The sequence below is a fragment of the Piliocolobus tephrosceles genome, chromosome 1, assembly GCF_002776525.5.
Source record: "Piliocolobus tephrosceles isolate RC106 chromosome 1, ASM277652v3, whole genome shotgun sequence".
NCBI lineage: Eukaryota > Metazoa > Chordata > Mammalia > Primates > Cercopithecidae > Piliocolobus > Piliocolobus tephrosceles.
In genome coordinates this window covers 22,634,299-22,653,517 of record NC_045434.1, presented here as the reverse complement: position 1 = coordinate 22,653,517, position 19,219 = coordinate 22,634,299, and the positions used below count along the sequence as shown (strand labels likewise).

At 40.1% G+C, this 19,219-nt stretch overlaps 1 protein-coding gene and 1 pseudogene across 1 annotated transcript in view; one reads left to right on the top strand and one right to left on the bottom strand.

Annotated features, from left to right (window-relative positions):
* The window catches only part of ALDH9A1 (aldehyde dehydrogenase 9 family member A1), a 41,456-nt gene that overhangs the window by 17,541 nt on the left and 4,696 nt on the right, over positions 1-19,219 (top strand). Inside the window, exons 3-9 of the mRNA XM_023207058.1 lie at positions 1,697-1,826; positions 2,576-2,710; positions 4,376-4,572; positions 5,483-5,623; positions 16,077-16,265; positions 16,487-16,574; positions 18,033-18,174. Of these exons, the coding sequence (XP_023062826.1) occupies positions 1,697-1,826; positions 2,576-2,710; positions 4,376-4,572; positions 5,483-5,623; positions 16,077-16,265; positions 16,487-16,574; positions 18,033-18,174 (1,022 nt within the window). The remainder of the gene's footprint in view (positions 1-1,696; positions 1,827-2,575; positions 2,711-4,375; positions 4,573-5,482; positions 5,624-16,076; positions 16,266-16,486; positions 16,575-18,032; positions 18,175-19,219) is intronic.
* On the bottom strand, positions 13,901-14,247 carry LOC111539374 (annotated as a pseudogene).

Here is a 19,219-nt window from a genome sequence, read left to right as displayed (position 1 = left end):
GAATCACATATTACTTCCTTTTTGTTCATTCTTACACTGAAGTGTAAGCAGAACTGTGTTTCACTATTGCCAGTGTAATATCTCTTCCCTGTATTTGAAATGTTTTGTATTGATTCATCACTTTATTCAACCAATTAATGCACTAGCCTCCCTAGGGCCTAGTTTCCTCTTGAATTCAAGAAACAAAATTTAAGCTACTATGGTTGATTATACCTTTGGAAAGCTTTCTTGTTAATTATACTCAAGAAACTTAAGAGTGGGGAATAATTTATGCTTGGTGTAAGAATTGATGTGTGTTGTCCTCCTAGGGTAACCTCTTTCTAGTGTCAGCATACCAGGAAACAAGTTAATTGTCAAAAGATTGTTTTGTTGAGTATAGAATCAGAAAGGGAGAAGGTAAATTATTGGTTTAGAAGAGAATTTAATTTAGACCAAGTTTGATGATAAACACATTATCCTTTCTGAAGGAACATGTCTATTCAATAATTCCAATATTTATTTAAAATGTACTAACTTGCCCTTTTAGAAGTAAGCTCTTAAAGGGATAGACAGGACTGATACTCTTTTCCCTAGTAATGAATGTAGAATGAATGAGTCAAAGCACTTTATACCTCTGGTCTTTATAGAAATACAGCATGTCCAGATCTCACTATCCAACTGTCCTTTCTTGTATTTCATGTTGGTTTTCATATTCCTACTCTCATCTTTTCTGAGCTTTGTACTGTGGTTAGATGGTTGAGTTAGTTTCTGTTGTACTCCATTTTGCTTCTGGCCAGCCTTACTGCTTATCAGTTTTATAAAGAGAATGTTCCTTCTTGTCAGTTGCTTGATTCATCTTTTATGTATGTTCCGATATTCGCCCTATTATTTATTTTAAATTAGACCCATAATAGCGACTGCCTCTTTCTTACATATTCAATTCTTTTATCATCTTTAGACCAAAGAAAGGCATTATTTAGCGTTCTTTTTTAGGTCTAATTTCCTAAACCTTTAAGCTCATCCGTGGACCATCTGTTGAATATCTTTATCCTTAGTAAGTTGTGGAGCCCAGAACTAGAAACAGTATTTGAAAATACTGTTGATTGAATGCTAAGTATTAGAAAGTATTAGAAGAGAATATGCCGCAATTCTTTGGGTGAATTAAAGTGATGCATATTACAACCTCTTAAATGCAATTGTGTGTTAGAATATTTTGTATAATTTCCCTAAGAACTGTTTTCTCTTACCATATATGAGCAAACATACATAGATATTTATGTACATATACGTATTACTTTCATTTTCCAAAATGAATTATTCCTCCATTTATGAGCCATCCATTTTCTCTCCATTTTCTACCCCTCACCTCTTCAATAAATATACACTTCGAACCAGAATGGGCCTGCCCTGCGACTTTCAGAGCTGCAGAGGGCATAGGTTCATTCCTGCCTGGTCTTGCCCTTGTTTTACTGACTGATCTTGATATAAAGTTGTGGTCTTAAATCTTTGTCAGTTAATTCACGAGGGAAGAACAGGGCTGCTGCTGTTCAGCTATAAGCTTTTATCTCTCTTCTAAATGTAGCACTGCCATTTCTTTTCATTTAAAGTGAAAACTATTTTTAGTTTTAAAAATTGAGCAATGTATTCTATTTAAGCATTAATTACATCAAGACATATTGGAATATGTCTTAAATCTAGTCTCCTGCTTTACCCAAAGGAACGGGAGGATGAAATTGCCACTGTGGAATGCATCAACAATGGCAAGTCCATCTTTGAGGCCCGCTTGGACATTGACACTTCCTGGCAGTGCCTGGAGTATTATGCAGGCTTGGCTGCATCCATGGCTGGTAAGTCCTCACCTGGTGTCTGTGACCAGCTGATAGTGAGGCAGAAGAGCAGGGCCTAGTGGTGAAGGGCAAAGATTTTGGAATTAAGACAGAACTGGGTGAAAGTCTTGGGTTTGTCAGTTTCTACCTGGGTGGCCTGGGAATTACTTTATGTTTCCTAATCTAAACTGGAGATAATAATTCCTACCTTCTTGGGTTAAGGATTAAATGAGATAGTGCATGTAAAGCACCTAGCATGATACCTGAGCTTTAGACCAAAGTGCTGAAAAACCACTTTTCACAAGAATCAATTTGTCATATTTACCAGTTTTATCTATTTAGCAAACTTTTTTTTGACAGTGTATAAAGTTTTCGACAATTGATATTGGATGATTGGTAGGGCCTTGGTAGGGCCTAGGAAGGTTGCCGGGAGCTCACATGCTTCCCCTGCTGTTGAGTGTTCCTCTCATTTCCATTTTGTTTCATCTAAACTATCTCATAAAGGCTCAGTAAATTCTTAGAGCGTTGTTAAATCAAATAGGATGATCATGTGTTTGAAGGATAGGCAGGATTCTCTATGTGGAGAGAATATGTGGAGCCAGTGGAAGAGTGACTGGAACAAATAGAAGAATGGAGACAGGTTGAGCCTGGTGTATTGGGAGCAGTGGGGAGGCTGTGTTGACTAGAATACAAGTCAGACTGGTACAGATGTTGGTGAAATCTTGGGGAACACAGACCTGCATCCTGCTTTACTCCTGTTTTCCCCGTAGGTGAACACATCCAGCTCCCAGGTGGATCCTTTGGTTATACCAGAAGAGAACCACTTGGGGTATGTGTGGGAATAGGAGCATGGAACTACCCCTTTCAGATTGCCTCTTGGAAGTCGGCTCCAGCGTTAGCCTGTGGTAAGAACGAATTATCCCTGCATTTGAGAGCCATTTGTTCATTCTCTCATTCGTTCTCTCCCCATTCTCTACCCTTCATCTCTCTATAAACACACACTTTAAATCGGAAGGGGCTTGCTCTGGGATATTCAAAGCCTCAGAGGACATGGCTGGTTCCTGCCCTGTCTTGCCCCTCAAGGAGCTTATAGTTTAGGTTGTACACAATCATGTCTAGATATTCCCAGGTTTTATTTATTTAATTTTGTATATGAAAAGGAAGAAATTTAACTTTTTCTTATTAAATTGAATTAGATTTGTGCTACTTATAAATTCTTTTCCTTTCTGGACAAGAATTTTAATGTAGGAGTTAGCACTTAGGAGTTTGACTTCATTTAAGAAGCAGAAGATAAACTCCTTTCTTATTTGGGTCTGAAGAGAAATGATAAGCAAGGCTTTGATAAGCTCCTTATCAAAGAGGAGCTCTGGTTGATTAACATAAAATAGTTTTCTTACAGTATTTAAGGAGAAGAATCTTTGAGGAAAGAAGACTAATTATATCTTAGAAAAAAACTATAATGTTAAAAAGCATTACTATTAGGACGTTATATTGAAATGCAGCTTTTGTCCTGTTGCCATTGCATGTTCTTGTTTTAGCATGTTTCTCTTTGAGAGACAGCTGTGAAAGAGGAAAAAAAGGCCCAGCATTAAGTCATTAGCTTTGGGGACTTTCATCAAGTGAACCTTTCTGGTCTTCAATGTCAACTTTTTTTTTTTTTTTTTTTTTTTTGAGGCGGAGTCTTGCTCTGTCGCCTGGACTGGAGTGCAGTGGCCGGATCTCAGCTCACTGCAAGCTCCACCTCCCGGGTTTACGCCATTCTCCTGCCTCAGCCTCCCGAGTAGCTGAGACTACAGGTGCCCGCCACCTCGCCCAGCTAGTTTTTTTGTATTTTTAGTGGAGACGGGGTTTCACCGTGTTAGCCAGGATGGTCTCGATCTCCTGACCTCGTGATCCGCCCGTCTCAGCCTCCCAAAGTGCTGGGATTACAGGCTTGAGCCACCGCACCCGGCCTAAATGAGATAATATATATGAAAAGGCCTAGATATGCAAATATGAGACTGGGCAACTGTAGGGTTTGAGATCTGTTTAATGAGAGAAACCAAGATGAAAAGGGCAAGATTTGTTTACTTATTGATATGGTTTGGCTGTGTCCCCATCTAAATCTCAACTTGAATTGTATCTCCCAGAATTCCCATGTGTTGTGGGAGGGACCCAGGGGGAGGTAATTGAATCATGGGGACTGGTCTTTCCCATGCTATTCTCATGAGAGTGAATAAGTCTCACGAGATCTGATGGGCTTATCAGGGGTTTCCGCTTTTGCTGCTGCTTCATTTTGCTCCTGCCACCAATGTAAGAAGTGACTTTCACCTCCCACCATGATTCTGAGGCCTCCCCAGCCATGTGGAACTGTAAGTCCAATTCAGCCTCTTTCTGTTCCCAGTTTCAGGTATGTCTTTATCAACAGCATGAAAACAAACTAAAATGGTTATTAATAACATTTTTGGTCTAGGATTTGGTTGGGGAAGAGAAAACAATTGGAGTCATTCTTGAATTGTCCTCTTGTCCTGTTTTCAGGGGATCACTGGTCTTAGAAAGTCTTTTTATGTTTGTGTCTTGGGTTTATGCAGGTAATGCCATGGTCTTTAAACCTTCTCCCTTTACACCTGTTTCTGCATTGCTACTGGCTGAAATCTACACTGAGGCTGGTGTGCCTCCTGGGCTCTTCAATGTGGTGCAGGGAGGGGCTGCCACAGGCCAGTTTCTGTGTCAGCATCACGATGTGGCCAAAGTCTCCTTCACTGGAAGCGTGCCCACTGGCATGAAGGTGAGGATGAAACCAGTATTGGTCAACACACATGGCATTTGGATATGGCAAAGTTGGTCCTACCCAGAGTATATTTTGGAGGCTTCTCTTTTGATTTTACCTAGCCTGAATTGGGAATGGGAAGGAGATTTTATTAGGCAGAGGTGTGAAGTTTCCTATAAAAGTGTGAAGGGGGAAAGGGAGTACACATGGGGTGATTTGTGTTAGGCCAGGTTGGGGTGGAAATTAACAGCTCCAGCCTAAGGAGAGGATGTGTCTGAGTGGACAGGGGCCTGGGCTACCACCTGTATTGTTTGGTGACTTAATTTCTTGTATAGAAGGAAGGATTTTTACTCAGGCTATTTCAGATTCATTATTTTGACATGAATTTGTGTTCTGAACTCTGTCAGCCTTAAACACAGTAACAATAACACAGAATAATTTCTGGCTATGACAGTCCTATGAATTGACAGTATTTTTTATTTTTATTTTTATTTTTATGAGACAGGGTCTCACCCTGTTGCCCAGGGTAGATTATAATGGTGTAGTTACAGCTCACTGCAGCCTTGAACTCCTGGGCTCAGGCAGTCCTCCTGCTTCAGCCTCCTAAGAAGCTGAGACTACAGTCATGTGCCACTGCGCCTGGCTAAGTTTCTTATTTTTCTGTAGAGATAGGGTCTTGCTATGTTGCCCAGGCTGGGACAATATTTTTTAAATGAGCTCCCTCTTCCAATGTCAGTGCAACTCTGTGGATTCTCTTCAGTTTTCTGGAATAGAATATTTTAATAGACAAAAGGCAAAGGATATTAACAAGAATAAGGCTACAGGTCACACACAGTTTAAGCTGATTTTGTAGGTTCAGGGTCTAGTTGACCTAGCATGCAATATAATTTGTGTTAAAGTTCTGAATACCTTGTTCTTGTTCTGTAAGATCATGGAGATGTCAGCTAAAGGAATCAAACCTGTTACCTTGGAACTTGGAGGCAAATCTCCACTCATCATCTTCTCAGACTGTGATATGAACAATGCTGTGAAGGGGGCGCTGATGGCCAACTTCCTCACACAAGGCCAGGTACGTACCTGTCCCTGGGAGAGGTGTAAAAGGAGTCTCCACCCCCTCATCTAACAGCATGTTTTAAAGCTTTTTGTTTTGCAATACTTTCAGACTTACAGAAAAGTTGCACAAATAGTACAAAGAATTCCCATGTACCTTTGAACCAGATTTCTCAAATATTAACATTTTAACACATTTACTGTATCTTCTTCTTTGTCTGCCTGTACATACATAGGCATATTAAGTTTTTCTGAACCTTGAGAGTAAATTGTAGACATAAGGCCCCTAACCTCTAAATATAAAGTTCCTAAAAACAAGTGCATTCTTTTACATAAGCACAGTACACTTAGTAAAATTACAAAATTAACATTGATACAGTACTGCGTTACTGAATCTGTAGCCCTTACTCAATCTACAGCCCTTATTCAGATTTTGCCACTTGTTTGACTAATGTCCTCATAGCAAAATAGAACAAAAAAAATTTTTTTTTTTTTTTCCTGGTCCACGATCCAGTCAAGGATGATGCATTGCCTTTAGTTGTCTTTAATCTCCTTTAGTTGAGAACAGTCCTTCAGTTATTCTTGTCTTTCAGGACATTGGCAGTTTGGGAGAACAGGCCATTCATTTTGTAGAATGTTCCTTAGTTTGGGTCTGATGTTTCCTGTTAGATTCATATTGTGAATTTTTGGCAAAAATACCACAAACATGATGTCATATCCTACTCAGTGGTGATTTAACTTTGATCACTTGCTTTAAGGTAAATCTTCACTGTAAAGTTACTGTTTTTTACTTTGTGGTTAATAAGAACTTGTAGGAGGTATTTTGAGACTATCCTGTTCCTCATCAAACTTTCATGTAGTAAATACTTCTGTCACCACTGACGATCCTTGCTGAAAACAGTTTTTATTATGGTGGTTGCAAATGGTGATTTTCCAATTCCATCATTTCTTCTATATTTATTCACCTTCTACTGTAAGAAAGAACTTGCCCTTTACCCCTGTTTGTTTTCCATTCATTTATTTATATCAGTATGGACCCATGGATTCTTATTTCATTCTATAGGTTATAATCCAGTACTATCATTTTTATTTATCATTTTTATTTCTATTTGTTTGTTTTTTGAGACAGAGTCTAGTTCTGTTGCCCAGGCTGTAGTGCACTGACATGATCTAGGCTCACTGCAACCTCTGCCTCCCAGATTTAAGTGATTCTCCTGCCTCGGCCTCCTGAGTATCTGGGATTATAGGCGCCCGCCACCACGCCCAGCTAATTTTTGTATTTTTAATAGAGAAGGAGTTTCATTGTGTTTGCCAGGCTGGTCTCGAACTCCTGACCTCATGATCCACCCGCTTTGGCCTCCCGAAGTGCTGGGATTACAAGTGTAAGCCACTGTACCCGGCCTTTATTTTATTTTTTTATTGAGACGGAGTCTCACTCTGTCACCCAGGCTGGAGTACAGTGGCGTGATCTTGGCTCACTGCAAGCTCTGTCTCCTGGGTTCATGCCATTCTCCTGCCTCAGCCTCCCGAGTAGCTGAGACTACAGGCACCCGCCACCACGCCCGGTTAATGTTTTGTGTTTTTTGTAGAGACAAGGTTTTACCGTATTAGCCAGGATGGTCTGGATCTCTTGACCGCGTGCGTGATCTGCCTGCCTCGGCCTCCCAAAGTGCTGGGATTACAGGCGTGAGCCACCACACCTGGCCTCAGCCAGCTAATTTTTTTTTATTTTTAGTAGAGACGGGGTTTCGCCATATTGGCCAGTTTGGTCTTGAACTCCTGACCTCAGGTGATCTGCCCACCTTGGCCTCCCAAAGTGCTGGGATTACAGGCATGAGCTTCTGTACCCAGCCTCATTATTTATTTTGATGCTAAAATGATTGCAAACGGCTAGTAGGAATCCCTTTCTGTGACCTTTTGATATGTCCTCATTATTCTTTGAATACTTCATTACTTTCTGGCATAGCAAAGTGTTCCAGACTCATCTTATACTTCCCCTGGCTGCACTCTGGAATCAGCCATTTCTCTGAAGGAGCCCTGGTTCCATTATTGTTTATCTGTTTATTATTAATTTTTGAGACAGTCCTGCTCTGTTGCCCAAGCCGGAGTGCAGTGGTGCCTTCTTGGCTCACGGCAAGCTCGGCCCTCCCAGGTCGAGCAGTCCTCCCACCTCAGTCAGTGTAGCATGCCACCACATTCAGCTAATTTTTGTGTTTTCTGTAGAGACAGGGTTTCACTGTGTTGGCCAGGCTGATCTTGAACTCCTGGGCTCGAGTGATCCATGTGCCTCGGTGCTGGGATTGCAGGCATGTGCCACCATGCTTGGCCTGTTTTTTTATTTTTTGTAAATTATTTTATGATTATTTAGAAGGACTACCTTCAAACCAGTACAAGTATTTCATAAATAATATTTGGTTGTTTTGTAACCAGTTGAGTAATTTGTTGCACAATAAGCCACCTCACATCTTTCAGCAAGAAACACACCAAGTCTGAACAGTAAAGAAATTACACAATGAGTTAGGACACAATTAAAATGTGCTTTAAATCTTTTTTGGGGGGAGGGGACACCACACTTCTCTACTCAATAAAGAGAAACAATTTTGCAGTCCAGAGGTCTTTTATTTTTTCACACCTATCATGCCGTGAGTTCATAGGGAATAGGTTCCAGCAGCTCAGGCTCCTTCCTATTGGTTCTCACACAGTGTGCTTCCCTGGTGGAGTAGGCTGGTGCTTCAGCTGAACCCAGGTACCTTTCTCTTTGGCTTCCTTCTTTTTCTGATCATCTTCTTTCATGCATTTCAGAAGCTATCTTGGGTCTTAGAGTGCTTCATGTGCTCAATGTGCATATTAATTATCTTGGCAAGAATTTTGCCCTTAATTTGTTTACAGCAATGCCAGCAACATGGGTAACATTGTAGACTCTTCCAGTTTTGCTCTGGTCATGCTTGTGGGGCATTCCTTTTTGAATAGTACCCATCCCTTGATGTATACAATATTGCCTTTCTTATAGATTTGCATGCATGTGGCCCAAGGAACAACTCCATGTTTTCTAAAAGGCCTAGAGAACATGTACTGGGTACTTTTTCTCTTTCCCTGTGTTTTTCATTTTGGTGAATTACTGGAAGATGGCAGTACTGACCAAAAGTGCTGGTTCCATTTAGTGGTGAATGGTATTTAGAAACCAAGATCTCAGTGCCAGGTGTGCTTATTGCTAGTGCGGTATCATTGCTTCTAGGCCCTCTCAGAGTCCAGTGCTGGGAAATACATATTTGTATATATGTCTATGCACATATCTATTTCTGTATCTGTCTATCTACATAAAAATAAGTTCATCCAGACACTTTTAATTACAGTCGAATATCACAGGGTTCATTTCTGCCTTCTCCCTTTCCGTATTTGTATTTCTTCTCTGACAGTAAGAAATTGGACTCCCATTATCCACAATATGTTTATCTAATTGCTCATCATAGAATACACGTCGTATTCTAATAATAGTAGTTTCAGATTTGTAAATCCATACGTCTGTGGAAAATAAACCTTGTAATTAGAGCTCAGAATTTTTTTACAGTTCTTTTTATATTTAGCTGGAGGGTATAGTCAAAATACTATATTCAGAAGTTAGTTGGGTCAGTTCTACCCTTCCTTCCCCCTCCTTCAGTGTGGTTATGATATTCATTTAAAATAACAGATTCATTTGTTTGTGTTTGTATTCATTTGGGTTTTATTTTCCCCATCCTTGCCGATTTTAAAATTTTATTTTCATTAGGCGAAACACAAACATGGTTCTAAACATGGCTGGGCGCGGTGACTCACGCCTGTAATCCCAGCACTTTGGGAGGCTGAGACGGGCGGATCACGAGGTTCGGAGATCAAGACCATTCTGACTAACGCGGTGAAACCCCGTCTCTACCAAAAACACACAAAAAAATCAGCTGGGCAGAGTGGCGGGCGCCTGTAGTCCCAGCTACACGGGAGGCTGAGGCAGGAGAATGGCGTGAACCCGGGAGGCGGAGCTTGCAGTGAGTGGAGATCACGCCACTGTACTCCAGCCTGGGCGACAGAGCAAGACTCCATCTCAAAAAAATAAATAAATAAATAAACAAACAAACAAATAAATAAACAAACAAATATCAGAATTTTACAAAAACAGACACTTAGAAGTGTTACTTCTCCCCATCCTGTCTGCTCTGTTTCCAGTACCTCCTTCCCACCCAGTCTTATCCATCTCCTTTGGGTAGCTAGTCTGATTTGTTTCTGATTTTTCTTCCCGTGTTTCTTTTTGCACAAATGAATAGGTACTTGTATATTTCTTACTCTTCTTTCACACACAAAAGGTAGCACATTAGAGGTACTCTTTTGTACTTTGCTTTCTTTGCTATGTGTGTGTGTGGATGAATATATACACACACACAAAGAATACATATAGTATGGCATATGTAGAATAAATATATAGAATATTCTACATAGTCTGTACTATGTATATATTCTTTGTACAAATATAGAGAGAATGCTGAAAATAATTGTGATGTAATGTGATTTTATTTTATTATTATTATTTTTTTGAGATGGAGTCTGACTCTGTAGCCCAAGTTGGAGTGCAGTGATGCAATCTCGGCTCACTGCAACCTTCACCCCTGGAGCTCAAGCGATTCTCCTGCCTCACCCTCCCAAGTAACTGGGACTAGAAGCATGCCCTACCACACCCGGTTAATTTTTTTGTATTTTTAGTAGAGACAGGGTTTCACCATGTTGGCCAGGCTGGTCTTGAACTCCTGAGCTCAGGCGATCCACCTGCCTCGGCCTTCCAAAGTGCTGGGATTACAGACATGAGCCATCACGCCCTGCATGAGCCACCATGCCTGGCGTGATTTTAAGTAGGTATCACAATTTATCTGTTCATCTGTCAATGGGGTTATTTCCTTATCTTGGTTATTGTGAATAATGCTGCACTGAGCATGTGAGTGCAGATATGTCTTTAAGGTACTGATTTCATTTCCTTTGGTATATACCCAGAAGAGGAATTGCTGAATCATAGGATGGTTCTATTTTTGATTTTTTTTTTTTTTTTTTTTTTGATTTGGAGTCTCACTTAGTCACCCAGGCTGGAGTACAATGGCACGATCTCAGCTCACTGCAACTTCTGCCTCCTGGGTTCAAGTGATTTTCCTGCCTCAGCCTCCTGAGTAGCTGGGATTACAGGCATGCACCACCACGCCTGACTAATTTTGTATTTTTAGTAGAGACAGGGTTTCTCCATGTTGGCCAGGCTGGTCTCGAACTCCTGATCTCAAGTGTTTTGCCCACCTTGGCCTCCAAAGTGCTGGGATTGCCGGCGTGAGCCACTGTGCCCAGCGAAGTTTTAATTTTTTAAGGAGCCTGTTTTCCTTCATGGCTATACTACTTACATTCTTTTTTTTTTTTTTTTTTTGAAAGGAAGTTCATTAATAAAGTAAAGGACTAAAGAATGGTTACTCCGTAGGAAGAGCTGCCCCAAGGGCTACTGGTTGCCCCTTTTTGTGGTTATTTCTTGATCATATGCTAAATAAGGGGTGGGTTATTCATGCCTCCTCATTTTAGACCATATAGGGTAAAATGACATTGCTATGGCATTTGTAAACTGTCATGGCGCTGATGGGTGTGTCTTTTAGCATGTTGATGCATTATAATTAGCGTATAATTAGCAGCAAGGACTACCAGTGGTCACTCTCATCGCCATCTTGGTTTTGGTGGGTCTTAGCTGGCTTCTTTACCCCAGCCTGTTCTATCAGCAAGGTCTTTATGACCTGTATCTTATTTTTATTTTATTTTTTTTGAGACCGAGTCTTGCTCTGCCGCCCAGGCTGGAGTGCAGTGGCCGGATCTCAGCTCACTGCAAGCTCCGCCTCCTGGGTTCACGCCATTCTCCTGTCTCAGCCTCCCTAGTAGCTGGGACTACAGGCGCCCGCCTCGTCGCCCGGCTAGTTTTTTGTATTTTTTAGTAGAGACGGGGTTTTCACCGTATTAGCCAGGATGGTCTCGATCTCCTGACCTCGTGATCCGCCCGTCTCAGCCTCCCAAAGTGCTGGGATTACAGGCTTGAGCCACCGCGCCCGGCTTTTATGACCTGTATCTTGTGCTCATCTCCTATCTTATCCTGTGACTTTGAATGTCTAACCTCCTGGGAATGCAGCCCAATAGGTCTCAGCCTTATTTTACCCAGCCCCTACTTAAGATGAAGTTGCTCTCATTCAAACACCTCTGACATTTCCCCCTTCCCTTTTATAAAAGAACCCTTAATCCTATGGGTTGCAGAGGGACAGAGATCCATCTTCTGTAAACTTCTTCATGCTGAATAGGGGCGATGATATTCCTGCCTAATTATTAGGGTCTCTTGTATTCAGGGTAGAGAAGAGCTCAGTCAGAAAGTGTCAGGGTGAGGGTCGCTTATAACTCTTGAGTTCCAACAACAGGTGATATCCAAAGTTGGCCAGTCGTGCTGCAGTCTATTTCTTTTGGGTTGCGAGGGTCTCCTCAGTATTGTCCCTTCCATGGTTTGCCAGAAAGGTGTTACTGGAAAGGGGCCCTGATCAGACCCCAAGAAAGGGTTCTTGGATCTCGTGCAAGAAAGAATTCAGGACAAGTCCATAGAGTAAAGTGAAAGTAAGTTTATTAAGAAAGTAAAGGAATAAAGAATGGCTACTCCATAGGCAGAGCAGCCTATACTAATTTATATTCTCACCAGCAGTATACCAAGATGCCCTTTTCTCCACATCCTCACCAACACTTGTTACCTTTTATCTTTTTGATAATCACCATGCTAACAGATGTGAGGTGATACGTAATTGTGATTTTGATTTTCATTTTCCTGATGATTAGTGATGTGGAGGATCTTTTCATAAACTTCTTGGCCATTTGTATGTTTCTGGAAATATGTCTATCCAGGTCTTTTGCCCATTTGTAATCAGAGGTTTTTTTTTTTTTTCTTTTTTTTGCAATTGAATAGTGTGAGTTCCTTATATATTGTGATGATTTTTTTTTGTGTATGGTAAAGCATAACAAAATTTACCAATTTAACCGTGTGTGTGTATTTTTTTTATTTTTTTATTTTTTGGAGACAGGGTCTTACTCTTGCTCAAGCTAGAGTACAGTGATATCATCCCAGCTCACTGCAGCCTCGACCTCCCAAACCCAAGTGATATTTCCACTTCAGCCTCCTGGGTAGCTGGGATTGTAGGCATGTGGCACCACGCCTGGCTCATTTTTGTATTTTTTGTACAGATGAGATTTTGCCATGTTGCCCACGCTGGTCTTGAACTTCTGAGCTCAAGCAATTCTCCTGCCTCAGCCTCCCAAACTGCTAGGGCTACAGGCGTGAGCCACCACTCCTGGCCTTTTTGAACCATTTTTAAGTGTAGAGTTCAGAGACATTTAATACATTTACATTGTGTACAACTATTATCATTATTAATCTGTAGAACTTTTTCATCACCCCACATTGAAAACTGTGTACCCCATTAAATAATAACTCTGTTTCTCTTTCCCCTCAGCCTCTGATAACCACTAGTCTAATTCCTGTCTCTATGAATTCGACTATTCTAGGTACCTCTTATAAGTGGAATCATATAATATTTATTATTTCATGTCTGGCTCGTTTCACTTAGTGTAGTATCTTCAGGTTCATCCATGTTGTAGCATGTGTCAAAATTTCTTTCCTTTTTAAGGCTAAATAATATTCCATTGTATGTATGTATACACACACAGCACACACACACACATATGCACACACATACATACCACATTTCGTTTATCCATTTTTTTATTTGTGGACACTTAGGTTGTTTCCACCTTTTGGCTATTGTGAAAATGTTGCTGTGAACATTGATATACAGATATCTATAGTAGAAGTGTCTGCTTTCCGTTCTTTTGCATGTATACCCAGAAGTGAAATAAGTGGATCATATGATAATTCAGTGTTTAAATTTTTGAGGAACCACTGTACTGTGCTCTACAATGGCAGCACCATTTTACATCTCTATAAGCAATGCACAAAGGTTCCAATTTCTCTGTATCCTTGCCAACACATGTTATTTTCTTATTTTCTTGCTTGCTTTGTTTTTGATAACAGTCGTCCTAATGGGTGTGAAGTGGTATCTCATTGGGCTTTTGATTTGCATTTCCCTAATGATTAGTGATGTTGACTGCATATGTAATTTTATAAGATATTGCCAAATCCCTCTCTAAAAGGAAATGTTGCATTCTTTTTTTTTTTTTTTTTTTAGTTAAGCAATTATTTTATTGCTCAAGTACATAGACAAATTTATGTAACCAGGGCAGAGGCTGTAGATGATTCATATTTCCAGTTGGGAGAGAGGACTCACTTGGTCTTATAATATGGAGCCAAACAGTGAATCTGGTTTTCTGTCATAATCAGATGGAATTTAGCATCCTTATCCTTTTTCTTCCTCTCAAGAAGCTTACTTATGCGGCACCATGTGAATCTCTCAGGATCCCACTGATTTGTGAAGGAGTCAGACCCTTCTTGGCCAGTTTTTAAGTCTGCTCCTTCATGTTGTCAGATGTCAGCTTCAGCCAAGTGGGGACGCTGCGGTGATAGGGCAAAGCTGACTGGGACAGGCCCTTCCCAGAAGCGTACATGTGACTCATGATGGCAGCTGTCAGGCAGCAAAAGGAACATTCTTACTAACGATACATGAGTACCTATTTCCTAATAGCCTTTCTTAACAGCATAGATAGTCACAATTTTAAATTTTTATCAGATAGATGAGAAGTGGTATTTCAGTATAGTTTTAATTTCAGTTTGTTTGTTTGTTTGTTTGTTTGTTTGTTTATTATTTTTGAGAAAGAGTCTTGCTCTGTCTCCCAGGCTGGAGTGCAGTGGGACGATCTCGGCTCACTGCAACCTCCATCTCCCAGGTTCAAGTAGCTCTCCCAACTTAGCCTCCCAAGTAGCTGGGACTACAGGTGTGCACCACCACACCCAGCCACTTTTTTTGTATTTTTAGTAGAGATGAGGTCTTGCCATGTTGGCCAGGCTGGTCTTGAACTACTGACCTCTAGTGATGCACCTGCCTCAGCTTCCTAAGGTGCTGAGATTATAGGCCTGAGCCACCATGCCCAACCTAATTTCAGTTTTTATAATTATGAATGACATTGAACATCTTTTTCAAAATTCACATATAATAAAATTCATATTTTTGGTGTGTTATACTATGAGATATGATTTTCCATTAATTTTTAAGAGTTTTTTAAAATTAGTGATAATAGCCTTTTATCTGAGATAAATGTTGCAAATAATTTTATTCCAATGTTTTAATGGTCTTGGCTTAGTTTAAGGTATTTACCATGCATAAAATTTTTGTTTTTCTGTAGTCAAATTTATCAGTGTTTTTTCTTTAACTATGTCTAGATCTTGGATAATAGAAAACCTTTTTCTACACCTAGATTTTAGAGGAATTACCAGTATTGTCTCTCTCTCTCTCTCTCTTTTTTTTTTTTTTTTAAAGTCTTGCTCTCTCATCCAGGCTGGAGTGCAGTGACGCAGTCATGGTTCACTGTATATATTCTTGACCTCTTAGGCTCAAGTGACCCTGCCACCTTAGCCTCCCAAGTAGCTGGGACTACAGGTGCATGTCACCACACCCGACTAATTTTTGTACTTTTTGTAGACGTGGGGTTTCGCCATGTTGCCCCAGCTGATTTTGGACTCCTGAGCTCAAGTAATCCGCCCATCTTGTCCTCCCAAAGTGCTGGTGTGGGCCACTGCGCCCTGATTTCTTATTTTATATTTTGATTCCTGATACGTTTGGAGTTTATTTTTATGTATGATGTAAGATGTGTATCTTATTTTATGTTTTCCACATTACTGATGATTTGTCCTAGCACCATTTATTTAGTCCATCTCTATCCTAATGGTTTAGCTTTCGCCTTTATCATAGACTAGATTTCCATGAGCACTTGGATCTGTTTTTGGACCTTTCTGTTCTGTGTTCTTATAGCATTTGAACAGTGTTTATGTTCCTTTCTATAGGAGGGTCTAAATAGTGATTATTAGTGATTTCAGAGGTAAATTTTTTTAACAATTAGATTTAAGACCACAATTCTTGATATAGTTTTACTTTTCATTTCCCTTCCATTCTTAAAATATACAGCCAGGTTGAGCCCTGATACAAGGGAGTAGGAGAGGTGCTGTGGGTTATATGGATCTAGTAATGGCCTTAACAAAATTTAAACAAGCAAAATAAGAACTAACTTTTACCTCAAAGGGCAGATTTTGCTTGTGGAGTGGCATGTCCACAATTACGTGTGTGATCCTTCTTATTCAGTATGGAGACAATTTTTAGAAATGGAAATATCCTTTAAAAAAATGTATAGTGTCTCTTTTCAGTTTAAAGTTTTTAGATTGTGTTCCTTTTTCCTTTTCCCTTTTTTCTCCTTACACACATAGAAATTAATGTCTTGTGTTTGTCCTTTAGGTTTGCTGTAATGGCACAAGAGTATTTGTGCAGAAAGAAATTCTTGATAAATTTACGGAGGAAGTGGTAAAACAGACCCAAAGGATTAAAATTGGAGATCCCCTTCTGGAAGATACAAGGATGGGTCCACTCATCAACCGACCACACCTGGAGCGAGTCCTTGGGTTTGTTAAAGTGGCAAAGGAGCAGGTAAGAAATAATTGGCAGTAGGGTAGGGTTGGGGAAGATTATACTACTTTGTGCCCTTTTCATGTTAATATTCATTTGACTATTAGCATCCCTGGCTGTGTTCTGCTTTGTACCTGCACTGGGAAGACTAAGTACGAGTTTGTTTGGGATACAATTAACATTTCAGGAATGCATTTTGGGGTTGTATTTGTAATGCAAAATATTTTTTTCCTTTTCGGCAGGGTGCTAAAGTGTTATGTGGTGGAGATATATATGTACCTGAAGATCCCAAATTAAAGGATGGATATTACATGAGACCTTGTGTATTAAGTATGTCCTCTTTTTGTTTGCTTGTAGAGGATTTGAATTAAATACTGAATAGACAGAGATGAATATTTATAAAATATGTACATGGTATAAAGCAAAGGCTGGCAAATTGTGTGGTCTTAGTACCCAAGGTTAAGAAGTAGAACTACTTCATTATCTTTGAAGCCTTCTGTGTGCCCCTCCTTTAGGGCACCCATATGTATTAGTTTATCCAGGACCACAACTATTGTTCTGGAAGCAAGGAGCTCAAAATGTGAAAGTGCCTATTTGATTTTAAAAAATGAAGTAATAAATTTAATTCCTTGAGAAAATAAAGAGTGTTTTTCATGTGACCTGTAGATCATTGTGTTAGACATATTGCATTGCTATGAAGGAATATCTAAGACTGGGTAAGTAGAAGAGATGTTTATTTGGCTCATGGTTCTGCAGACTGTACAGGAAGCATGGCACCATCATCTGCTCCTGGTGAGGTCTCAGGAAGCTTTCAGTCATGCTGGAAGGTGAAAGGGGAGCAGACAAGACACATGGTGAGAGAGAGAGCAAGAGAGGAACCAGGCTCTTTTAAACAGCCAGCTCTGTGTGAACTCACAGAGCGAGAATGCACTCATTACCATGGGAAGGACATCAAGCCGTTCATGAGGGATTTGCCCCTGTGACCCAAACACCTCCCACTAAGCCCCACCTCCCAACAGTGGGGATCATACTTCAGCATGAGATTCGGAGGGGAAAAGCATCCAAACTGTATCAGTCATCAATATAATAAAACCAGTTTGTCAGATAATTTAATAATTTTTAGTACCTCCATTCAATCTTAAAAATCTAGTTTTGACAATCGAGGTGTATGTGGTCGTCCTACTCCCACCCATCTACTTCCCTCCTACTTCAGAGATAACTACTATTCTCAATGTTGTTTTATCATTCTTACACTTTTCTCTATCATTTTATAGTGTGTATTAGTATCCCCTAGAAAAATGTTGGTAGTTTTGTAGGCTTTAAACAATTATATATACGTTGAACCATGTTGTATAATTCCTTACATCTCATTTGAAGGTAAATTAAGCTGGTTTTTGCCCCTAAGGTTGATAGTGGTGTCAGTTTTTAACAACTTCATATTTGATACAGTGTATAACCTTTAAGCCCCCCTAAAAAGAACCGCTGATGTTTAAAAGCTGAAAACCTAATGTCCATTCCATGAATTAGGTTGCAGTTATTACATGAATATTTAATAAATAGGAAAAGCTTACAATACATTGTTAAATTAAAAATATTGGGGCCAGGTGCAGTGGATCACTCCTGTAATCCCAGCACTTTGGGAGGCTGAGGCAGGAGGATCGCTTGAGCCCAGGAGTTTGAGACCAGACTGGGCAACATAGTGAAACCCTATCTTCAAAAAATTAGCTGGGGGTAGTGGTGCACACTGTGGTCCCAGCTACTCAGGAGGTTTTATTTTAATGTTTGCAGCTAATTGCAGAGATGACATGACCTGTGTGAAAGAAGAGATCTTTGGGCCTGTTATGTCCATTTTATCATTTGACACTGAAGCTGAGGTTCTAGAAAGAGCCAATGATACCACTTTTGGACTAGCAGCTGGCGTCTTTACCAGGTACATGGAGTGGGACACTGAGAGCAGTTTTGAAGGAGCGGGGGCTGCAGTATCTGCTTAGACATGTAATTGATGTTATTCTCTTACTTTAGTTTGCCCTCATAGGAGCCATCAGCACTTTCTATTTGCTTCAGGTTAAGTCAGAAGATACGAAAGCACCATTTTGTAGTTTGCTGTATATGGCCAGAGAACCTGCTATTGAGTTTTAAATTGAGCTTGTTTAATAAACACTTAAGATTCTGATCTGTGTAAAGCATTGGGTTAGATGTCTTTTGAAAACACACATGACAAGGAATTTAGAAACCTGTAGGTATATAAATTGTGTGCAATATTCTTCAAAAACATAATTTTTAATGGCATTATAGTAGTTCCTAATTGGAATGCATTATAACTTATGTAGCCATTTCTTCTATGGTTGCATAGTTAGGATGTTGTTTCCAGTTTTAAATATTACAGTAATGTGATCAATATCTTTGTGCATAAACTTACCCTCTACTGGAATGTAAAATGGCGCTGCCAATTTGGAAGAGTTTAGCAGTTCCTCAAAAAGTTAAACATAAAGTTACCATGTTACCCAGCAATTCACTACTAGATATACACCCAACAGAAATGAAAATATATGTCCACACAAAGGCCTGTACACGTTCACAGCATGATTATTCATAATAGCCAAAGAGTGAAAACAACCCAAATGTTGTTTTCACTTTTTGTGAAAACGCTTTGGGAGTGCAATTTCTTTGAAACCAATTGCAGATTGCTTGGTTTTATACAAACTTTGATTTGTCTTTGGCAGTAGAAGGCAGTTTGCTAAAGCTGCTTTACACTTGAAATTATGCGGTTTCTTTGGTGATACATAAAGTTCCAATTTTTTTTTTTTTTTTTTTTTTGAGACAGAGTCTCGCTCTGTTACCCAAACTGGAGTGCAGTGGCCGGATCTCAGCTCACTGCAAGCTCCGCCTTTTGGGTTTACGCCATTCTCCTGCCTCAGCCTCCCGAGTAGCTGGGACTACAGGTGCCCGCCACCTCACCCGGCTAGTTTTTTTGT